The sequence below is a fragment of the Pongo pygmaeus genome, chromosome X, assembly GCF_028885625.2.
Source record: "Pongo pygmaeus isolate AG05252 chromosome X, NHGRI_mPonPyg2-v2.0_pri, whole genome shotgun sequence".
NCBI lineage: Eukaryota > Metazoa > Chordata > Mammalia > Primates > Hominidae > Pongo > Pongo pygmaeus.
In genome coordinates, this window is record NC_072396.2 from 76,863,906 (window position 1) to 76,875,224 (window position 11,319).

At 33.1% G+C, this 11,319-nt stretch overlaps 1 protein-coding gene across 1 annotated transcript in view; it reads left to right on the forward strand.

The window, feature by feature from the left end:
- Positions 1-8,654, forward strand: part of CHIC1 (cysteine rich hydrophobic domain 1) — a 110,851-nt gene extending 102,197 nt beyond the window's left edge. Inside the window, exons 4-6 of the mRNA XM_054472302.2 lie at positions 854-910; positions 1,182-1,241; positions 2,496-8,654. Coding sequence (XP_054328277.1) covers positions 854-910; positions 1,182-1,241; positions 2,496-2,546 — 168 coding nt within the window. The 3' untranslated portion in view covers positions 2,547-8,654. The remainder of the gene's footprint in view (positions 1-853; positions 911-1,181; positions 1,242-2,495) is intronic.
- The last annotated feature ends 2,665 nt before the right edge of the window (positions 8,655-11,319 follow it).

Below are 11,319 nucleotides of genomic sequence, written 5' to 3' on the forward strand. Positions count from 1 at the left end.
TTGCTCTTCAGGCTCCCAGGCCAGATAGTCCCTGGGGCCCTGGGAGGAGGACGTAGGTGCTGACAGTGTCTGCAGTGGACCAGTGGGTGGGTCCATTAGTTCTCAGGTAGGGAACACTGGTGTTGGCAGTGTCCATGATGGGCTAGGTAGGTTTCATCTTTTATTTTAATGTTTTGAAAAGCTTTTTTAACATTATGTACTCCCTACAAAATATACAGATTCTAAATGAAGAAACTCAGTCTCTATCCCCCTCTTTGCTACATTACTGCTTCTCTGATTTATGTTTTTCTAAGTATGTTTTTCCACTGGCTGTTTTTAACATGTTCTTTTCTGTGGAAATTCTGATATATGTTGGCTTGCTTTATTCAGCCTGTAGACCTTAACTGAATGCTGTATGACAGGTATTGTGGCAGGAGCGGTGGTAGGAAAACTTTCCATGAGAAATTAGATTAGCTTGGCATTAGATGATTATTTAAAGTAATCCTATGACAGTTATGTGAAAATCTAGATTAAATTCATAAATGGACTACTATCTCAAGTTAGTATATTGTTTAGGTTTTCACAGTAGTCCAGTCAATGGCCTCACAACACAAAGAAATTCATACATATTTCATTTTAGAAAGCATATATAAAAATCTGATTGATTGACAGGTAGATAATCTTGTTATAATAGTCATCCAAATCTTACTCCTTTTTAGCATTTTCTGCCACTGATATTGCTTATTTCTCATTTCTAATAGAAAAACAAGGAGAAAGTAATGGGATGTTACAAGTAGGCAGAAAAATATAGATGCACATAGTTTACAAAGCTCTTCAGGTCATCTTGTAACAAAGTCTTGATCATTTTTCTTAGACCAGAAGATCAATTCAGAAGTTAATAGAATGGGAAAATAACAGATTATATCACAAGGTAAGAAATTTTAAGCAAATAATTGCCCCATTCATATATTTGCAGTATTAAATTGAAAAATAAATACAAAATGGGAATTTTTAGTCCACAAAGGAATGGATTAGAGAATTAATACTCCATTTTTAATATATATTCTTTACAAGGTATTTTTAAGTGCTCTGTTTTGTATCCTGTACTTTTCCTGGATTGTTTTCAGTGATTTATTCAAATGTATAGGTTGTAATTAGTTTAAGTTAATATAAAAATTTTTAACAAGACTATACTTTCTTAGCTTGCTTTGCACTGGAAGTTGACTAAGAGGAAATGTGAAACTAGCAATATGATGGAGTATGTAAGTATGAGGTTGTTTTTAATTATTTTTTGATTCATTCTTAATGTACCATTTTCCTGTGTTTATCATTTGTCAACTATTCCTTCTTTTTTCTCCTCAGCCAGAACTTTTGTCCATTGAAATATAGAGGTTTTCTTCTATCTTCTTTAGATTTGTAGCCAACCTAAAATATCTTGAAAGCTAACAATCATTTGGGTCTTAGAAAAGTTTCAGTTAGTATGCTAAAATGAAAACATTGTACAACTTTAATCATTTAACATAGGCGCAAACCATAGCATGTGGTAGTGGGGAAAGCTGCTGTTGAACAAATATTTCTAAATGTAATCTTGTCAAAACTTGCATAAAATAGGAGTTGACATCTGCATTCTGGATTCCTATTACTGGCTTTATTTTTTATTTTTTTGGCTGACATTTAACTTTTAGTGAAGAAACTGTAGGTTCTAATTTTTGTTTTAACAGAAAGATATACAATCTTAGTCATAAGACATAAATTCACATATAGCCAATGTGATCAATTTAGCATAATTAACATTGAAAAGAATATTAAATTTATTCAAACTTCCAATACGTAGTATATATTTAATAATGAACATTCCATGTGTGTTTCATAAGTAAGGATTATTATGGTATCTCTCTACACTTTGAATAATTTTGGGGAAAATATGCAAAATATGCATATGACCACAAGTCTAAAATTCATTATAGATAAAACATTCAAAACTATCTGAGTTTTTTAAAATTATGTTTACAAACCTTTTGTAATTAATATGTTTTACTCAGTCCATTTGGGCACATTCATTTTTCACAACTTGTGAACGATAGTAATCTCCAACTAATATCAGTTGCTTTAATTGAAAAATATATAAATCTAATATAAAGGCATTTTTTAATCTGTATAGCATTTTTTAATCTCTCCTTTGCTAACAAAAAGATAGGGGTGTCGGGGAAAAACATAATATAATTTAATGGAGTTTGCTCCTGTGAACCTAGACAAATAGTTATTGTAAATCAGATAGTAAAATCTGTTAGCTACAATAAGTAGTTTTGTTTGCCAGCTTAATTTTTAAATGGCCAATCTAATAACAACTTGTGGTTTAAGTTCTTTACATAATTTTTTCATGTATTTCACTTACTTTATATGGTTCAGGATTGAAATATTGTCCTATGAAAAATGATTATAGACTTTCTGGGTTATTTATAAGTTATATTAAATGAAAAATATTTTGTAAATATATTCTTGTTTTTATTTTGCAGGTAATACTAATAGAATTCTTACCAAAATATCCCATATTCCGACCTGACTGAGGAGTTTTATCCAGTCACTTCTGTGTTACCTGTCATTTCCTACCCTTAGTGCCTTGTAGATTTGGAATGAAGATGGTCTCCTTTGCTGTGTTCAACTTATTCTTTATAATGGTAGAATATTCTTCTCGCTCTTTTGTGTTGGTTTATGAAGAAAATTTGCACATCTTGTTTGTCTTTAAATGAGGCTTGTGTTTTGCACTCTCAATTTTAAATACACACACATGCGTGTGTGCATATACATATATAGATAGTTGCCATTAAAGATAAATCTTCAGTGTTGGTGTTTAAAAAACAAAAGCTTGTTCTGAGCATGCTGCCTTATAATTTTCATACTCATTGTTTCTAAACTCGCATCATTTTTCTAGGCTACTTGATGCTCTGTAATCCCTTACTGGACAAACTTAAATAAGCTTTTGGTAGCTTTTAGAAATGGTTTTACTCTGCTTTTAAAGGACATGCTTTTAAAGGACATGCAATTAATGGCAGTGGTTTTGTCCTGCACTTTGCTTTATCACTTATGTTAGTGGATAAAATACTTAAACTCCTAAAGACTTGTAAATATTGCCTCTTTGCATAATGTAAAATGTGGTATGCCATGATTTACATAATGTAATATTACTCTTATTGTATTGCCAACAATTTTACGTAGATTTTAATATGAATGAAGTTTGCAAGCATCCCTTTGAATGTAGAGACTGCTAACATGCTGTTTTGTGGCAAGGCCATAATGAGTATGTTAAGAATTTCAGGTGTAGGGCAAGGTTGCCCTTTGTAACAAGTGGATTAAAATTGAAATTATTATCTCAGATATTCTGTATTGCACCTGAAACCATGACCTTTATTTTTCCATTTCATTTAATAATTTCCATTTTGTTCTCTACTCCTTCCCACAAAAAAATTATTTGACATCTGACACATTTCACAGTCTCACTATCCTGCATTTATTAGCCTTTTCTTCCTTTGAAAATACACACAATTATGACCTTTAAGGAGTATTTTGAGATTTCAGACATCTTCAGAAGGTATCTAGACCCTCTTGAAAGCCACTAACACCTTTCTGCAGTTCTGATATTCTAGTTTGAGAAAGAGAGAGAACTAATTGAGAAGCTGTAGCTAAAGAGTATATAGCAGCTGATTCATAATTGAAAAAGATTTCTCAATTCTGTTTTTGACGATCCTTTATAAAACATTAATGAGGAAAGACAAGTGTTTAGACAAAAGTATTTTAGTTTATAAATTCAGCACATATGTAACATTTATTTGGTACATATTTCTCTATTTTTCTTCACAATTAAAATGATTGCTAGCACCACACAACTAGAATTCGAAAATTCAGTATAATGAAAGCTTTATATCACATTAATTCAACTGCAAATGTATGCCTGTTTGTAGGCATTATTTGTAATTCATAGTGCTAAAAATAAAAGTGTCTAGGGCTCAGTAATATTTTGTCATCTTACTCTTACTGCTTTTAGTAAACCTTTTAGGCAAGATTCTTCTCAGTGAAGTAAACAATCATTTCTTCATACAAGGTCAAGCCTTTTTAAGCCACTTTTAAAATTTATGCCTTATTTGAAATCCACAGTCCTTGACCAGTTTAAAAAAGAGAGGAAAAAGAAGACACTATTTGATATGTGATTATAATTGTTTGCACAAACACTTTTCCACCTTCCTCTGTGCCCCATTACCTCTATGCCACTCAGTCACCCCCAAATCTCTAACCTTTAGTAATGTGTATGCCTGCAAATATCACGTGTTTGCCTGCTGCAAAATTGAAGGTGTATTTTTATAGACAAGGTAGAAGCCTCTGAAAATGTATACCAAATGTCTTGTTTTATAGCTAAGGTCAGGGAAAAATTGTATCTGAGGTTTATGTTCCAGCTAATGTTATCAGATTTATGCTTCAAACTGTGATATTTTAATACCAAAATCGATTTTCAGCATAATACAAAATGTCTCATTTTCACTGATAGAATAATTGCTTTTAAGTGTTGATCCTTAGAAATCTTATTTTTTTCTGTAACCTTAGAATTTGATCATATGATGGTCGTAGGAACTTTTTCTGCCATGTATAAATCACACTTGGTTTTGCTCAAAGAACAGCAGGAAGTGGTGAATTGTTTCCATGAAACAATTATTGAGAATGAGAATAGAGTGTATCTGGAAATGACACAGTATAATACAAGTTACAGTAGCATTTGTCACAAAAACCATTTGTCAGCATGTGTAAACTTAATTTTAAAGCCTATTCTAATCACTCGAGTTTATTATTTTATTGTTCGCTATGCTGGTTGACTCATCTTAGTTTTTCAACTACCCAAAAAAATACCAGTTTTTTTCCTCTCTTGTATGACTACTTTTTCAAACTGTTTTCCTTTGCAGGGGGCTGATTAGCAATTGAGTATTTTGTAATGTTTGGGGGGTTTGCTTTGTTTTCAGTGAAATTGGTTGCAATGAATGCTAAAATGACACAGCACACTGGTGATTAATTCCTCCCCCGTGGAGCTTTTTTTCTGTTATGCTTAGGATAGAACACACTTGTAATTTTCCATTAGGTTAGTAACATACTTTTGTGAAAGTTGTTTTTAGACTGAAGAAAGTAATTTTGTATTTCTTTGTTACATAATATTCCTTTATGAAACTTGTGATAGTTTCCAGAGCAAAACAACATGTATTTGCCAAAGTATATAAATCTCACAAGGCTTTGAGGTTACAAGCTAAAATTGTTTTTTAAAATTAATGTTCCAATTTTTCTTATTTGGCCCAAGATTCTGGCTTAATAAATTGTCCAACTGGCTATTTTTAAGCTTGTCCTAAAAGCCAATAACATGTTTATTCCTAATAACTAATATGGGCAAGTGTTATTTACAGATTTATTAACTCCATCCCAGATATATCTCCACTCTTTGTTCCCTCCTAACACTTATGCTAATTTAGGAAAGAGACCACTGTAGTAAAACTTTAGAAGAAGATGGAGAAGTGCCTTGTCTTTTTAGAACAAAGATAACACATTACGTGTAAGGAAGCATAATAAATGAATTGGTGGATCATTAGATTAGAAATCATCCTTTTCAACTAGGTCTAAGAATATTTTACTAGTGTATTATCTTTTATTTATTATGTAAAGCCTCTTTCCTTCCTTTTCCCCAATCATGATGTATTAGTGACAAAATATTACAGAACTGGACTATCAGTCACTTAAAAAAACAGTATAATTCTAATGCTAGTAAACATGTAATTTAATTTAGTTCTGGAAGGACAGTTGTCTTTGATTAAAGCCCCACCAAAACCCATTAAAGTATTTAATGTACATACTATTCATATTATTATGGCCTGTAAACACTAACATCTGAGGATTCAAACTGTTTTATCCACCATTTTTGATGAAATTTGAATAAAGTTTAAAAACGTGTAAGCCTTTGAACAAATGTATGAAAGCTTTAAAAGATCATTAGCATTTTTATTTTGTTTACAAATAAGCTGCCATTTAAAAAAAATAAAACCTCACTACTTGAACATAAAGCTCCCAAACAATATTGTATTAAAATGTACTATATCAACCTGGGAGGATATAGAAATTATATTCACCCGATTAACTGGAGCAGTTTCACATAGTGGAAATACTTTTTGCTAATTTGATTATAAGTGCTCAAATTTATTGAAATTAGATTCTCTTATGCCTATAAAAGTATACTTTAAAAATATTTTGCAACAACTGTCAAATTATTTGAGTTCCTTTAAATAGCAAACAGTTGGGAAATTTTCCACAAAAATGAATAGGTTTTATTAATACCTGTTCATGTAGTATGTGGACTAAAACAATTGATATATATCTGTGTATAAAAATGAATGATCTTATCTTGCCCCAAATTTTTCTTACCTGATTCTGAGCCAGCCTTTTTGTTTTGATGGCACCCTGTGAGTATGTTCCATTTTCTGTGAACTTTGTCAAATTCATACTATATGAGGATCTAATATTGTGGGCCCCAGGCAGGTCATCTTAATTGCATGTCTGTCTCTTCTTCTGTAAAATTATGAGGTGGAACCTAGAGCTGGACAAAAAATTAGAGATCACTTAACATTCTGTGATTCAAGGAATTCTTAGGACATTTTTACTCTATAGAATCTCAGAATGATTATTCTCAGATCTACTGTCCTTGGTGGAAACTCTCACAGTGCCTTGCATGCAGTAAAATTTGATTTGCCGACTAGCTGACATGTGTTAATTATCACACAGACTCCAAGAACCTGATACTTGCTAGACCTTAGTTCCTCGGTGATGCTAAGAGTAAATGTTGTTTTCCTAGGAACTGAGCACTGAGGTCTGTGTGCTTTGCCTGTGTAAAATCTGTCTATGCAGTTGGTATTCAAGCAAGAATTATAGCTGTAACAACAATGGAAATATTGGAGGACCCACTTTGGCATTTATGTAAAGATTTCATATCCTATCCAACATTTACTTTAGTGTCTAATCAAATTCCATACCCTCAAAAAGATGTGTTGGAACAAATTGATAAAATTAGGTGGAAAGGAAAGTGGTATGGAACACAAATGCAAGTCACTTCTGGTTTAATTATTGGCTCTGCTGCTTAATTCCTCTGTACCTCACGTCCTCATTGTTGAAGTGGGGACAATAATCTGGACCTACCTCACAGGGGAATTGAGGATATTTTCATATATTAATGTGCTTTGAAGTTGACTGAAAGATATACTGGATATCATAATTATATAATTTCTAAATAGATTTCTTTAAATCCATGCTATGTTTTCTTTCTCAGTCAGGTCCTACAGAATGACTGTTGCACTTGGTCTATTATTTTAATAGTAAATTTTGTTATTAATCCCCTATGTGTTAAACGTGGATAATTGTATTATGTTAATACATACTTAGGGAGAAAAAGCAGGTGGATGTAAATCAGTGGTTCCCAACTTCAGCAGATGATAGCAGTGGAGGGTATCCTTGAGCTTTTTGTAATATTTCAAAAAGTATATTAGAAATTATACATTTACCTATAATATTCCTGCTTCACAAGCCAATTAAGACATTAAATTTCCATGCATTTTGCCTATATTCTCTCAAAAGCTGTGAATGGCAGTATGTTTTTGATTAATAATAAAATAAGAAATCCTATTATGTGCAACTTATTAAGTACTTGGAAACATGGGAAAACAATAATGAAGGGATTCTTATGGTGAAAATGTTGGGAACCACTTTTATAAAGGAACTAAGATTATTTGACCCCCTCCACAGATTGCTTACCTAGTCTCTAAATAATGAAATGTGTGTGTTTGTGTGTTTTGGCTATATTAGGCTATATAACTTCAGGTTAGAATTTGCCTTCAGTTTTTTTTCTGTTTTAGAATATCACTGGCCTAATTTATTTAGGTGTGTACATGTTGCTCATACATACACACACATATAGGATTACAAATGTGGAAAATGTTATAATGTCGTCTTCTAGCATTGGACTAAATATCAATTTCTGATTCTTAAAGTAGTTCTGTATATAAATTCAACATGATGAATCAAGGCAATAATTTCTCAAATGTTCTTTTATTTCTTTGTTTTTATCTCGACTTTTTATTTTCCATTTTTTCTAGTACGCAAATAGTGTAAAATTGTTTTAATGCCTGGACTTTGAAACAAGTAACAAGTGTTTGAAAGTATATAATCTACAAGCGAATTTGCCCTCCTTGGACTAACCACATACAAATATGAATCTGGCTGCAAAAACAGGATATCCAGGTAACTAGAGAGTGGGCATTGATAAAAATATCTGGTGGAGAAGCCTAGGATTTCGACTTTTTGTCAGAGGATTCCTGTTGGGACAGCTTTACCAGAAAAGAATAATAGTGGATATATTCATCCAAATTAAGAACTTTCATGCATCTTGCATTGTTACATAGCCTGTGGAATGAATTCATTTTTTCTCCCTTGAGTCCAGGAATGACTTCCCTGGAAAAACTCAATCTATATACAGCTGTGCCAAAATGAAGGATACCTGCCTCTCTGAAACTTTCACTGCTGCTTCTGTCATTGTTCATTTGTCAGATAAAATTTTATTATCTCAGGATGCAAATTTAAAATAAAGTGTAAATCTATGTTAATGAATTGAATTCTGTGTTTTTTTAATGCATCTTCCTTTCTTCCCTTCCCTATATGTCCATCATTATAAGGCAATTAATTTAGGCTTCCTTTTAAAAATTGCATTTTATATCTGGCCTTTTTCCACATATACTAGTGTTAATGTTCAATCCTGTAAGTATTTTATGCTATAAACACATGCCTCAGAGAAGTGTGAATTCAGTTCCAGACAACCAAAATAAGTCACACAAATTTTGGGGTTTCCCAGTGCATATAAAATTTGTGTTTACACTATAATGTAGTCTATTAAGTATGCAATAACATTATTTCTAAAAAAAAGTACATACCTTAATTTAAAATATTGTATTGCTAAAAAAATACTAGTGATCATCTGAGCCTTCCACGAGTCATAATATTTTTGTTTGTGGGGGGTCTTGCTTCAGTGTTGATGGCTGCTGACTGATGGGGCAGGTCATTGCTGAAGGTTAGGGTGGCTTTTGCAATTTCCTAAACTAAGACAGTGAAGTTTGCCATATTGCTTGATTCTTCCTTTCACAAAAGATTTCTCTGCGGCATGCAATACTGATTGATAGCATTTTACCCACAGAACTTTCGAAATTGGAGTCAGTCCCCTCAGACCTAGCTACTACTTATCAACTAAGTTTATGTAATATTCTAAATCATTTGTTGTCATTTCAACAGTATTCACGGCATTTTCACCAGGAGTAGATTCCATCTTAAGAAACCACTTTTTTGCTAATCTGTAAGATGAGCATCCATTCAAGCCTTATCGTGAAATTGCAGCAATTCAGTCACATCTTCAGGTTCCACTTCTAATCCTCTTGCTGTTTTTACCACACCTGCAGTTACTTCCTCCGCTGAAGTGTTGAATCTCTCAAAGTCATCCTTGAGGGGTTGGAATCAATTTCTTCCAAACTCCTGTTAACATTGATATTTTGACCCTCCATGAATCACAGATGTTTTTAATGGCACCTAGAACAGTAAATCCTTTCCAGTAGATTTCCAATTTACATTGCCCAGAGATCGATCAGAGGAATCACTATCTATGGCAGCTATAGCCTTACAAAATGTATTTCTTAAAAAGACTTGAAAGTTGAGTTACTTGTTGATCCATGGATTGCCAAATCGATATTGTGTTAGCAGTCATGAAAACAACATTAATTTTCTTGTACATCTCCATTGGAGCTTGGGTGACTAAGTGCATTGTCAATGAGCAGTAATATTTTAAAAGGAATCTTTTTTATTCTGAACAGTAGGTCTCAATAGTGGGCTTAAAATAGTAAGCCATGCTGTAAAAAGACATGCTGTCATCCGGGCTTTGTTATTCTATTTGTAGGACACAGGCCGAGAAGATTTAGTATAATTCTTAAAGGTCCTGGGATTTTTGGAATGATAAACGAGCATTGGCTTAGCCCCTAACAAGAGAGTCAGCATGTCCTTTGAAACTTTGAAGCCAGGCATTGACTTCCCCTCTCTAGCTATGAAAGTCTTAGATGGTGTCGTCTTTCAATATAAGGCTGTTTTGCCTACATTGAAAATATGTTATTTAGTGTAGCCAACTTCATCTATGATCTTAGCTAACTCTTCTGGATAGCTTGTTACTTCATCTTGCACTTTTATAGAGAAAACTTCTTTCCTTCAACTTTATGAACCAATCTCTGCTAGCTTCAAACTTTTCTTCTGCTCCTTTCTCACCTCTGTCGGCCTTCATAGAATTGAAGAGAATTAGGGCCTAGCTCTGGATTAAGCTTTGGCTTGAGGGTGTGTTGTGGCTGGTTGGATCTTTGATCTTCTATCAAGACAACTAAAACTTTCTCCATATCTGCAATAAGGCTGTATTGCTTTCTTATCATTCATTTGTTCACTGGAATAGCACTTTATATTTCCTTTAAGGCATTTTTCTTTGCATTTACAATTTGCTAACTCGTGAAAGAGGCCTAGCTTTTACCTTCTCGCAGCTTTTGACATGCCTTCCTTGCTAAACTTAATCATTTCAAGCTTTTGATTTAAAGTGAAAAACATGCAACTCTTTTTTTCACTTGAACATTGAGAGGCTATTGTAGGGTTATTAGCCGGCCTAATTTCAATATTATTTTGTCTCGGAATAGGGAGGCCTGAGGAAGAAGAGAGCTGGGGAAACAGCACATCAGTGGGGCAGTCAAAACACAACATTTATTAAGTTTGCAATCTTACATGAGTGCAGTCCATGGTCCCCCAAAACAATTACAATAGTAACATCAAAGATCATTGATCATAAATCACCATAACAGATTTTAATAATGAAAAAGTTTGAAATATTTTAAGAATTAACAAAATGTGACAGAGACATGATGTGAGCACATGCTGTTCGAAAAAAATGGTGCCAATAGACTTACTCAATGCAGAGTTTCCACAAATCTTCAATTTGTAAAATCCACAATATCTTCAGAGCACAACAAAATGAAGCACAGTAACGTGAGCTTTGCTTGTATATTGGGTTTGGAGACCTGTGTTGTTCCCAGCGTTTGGCATTTGGCTAAGTAGGAAGTTATTTCTAAATGACTTTGCATTTACACTGCATAGCTACCTATAAACTGTAAAATTTAAGTATAAGTATAGTTCCACCTTATTGAGTATAAATTTTTAGTGCAGGGATGTGGAAATGTGAAGCTACTTGGCAAACGTTTT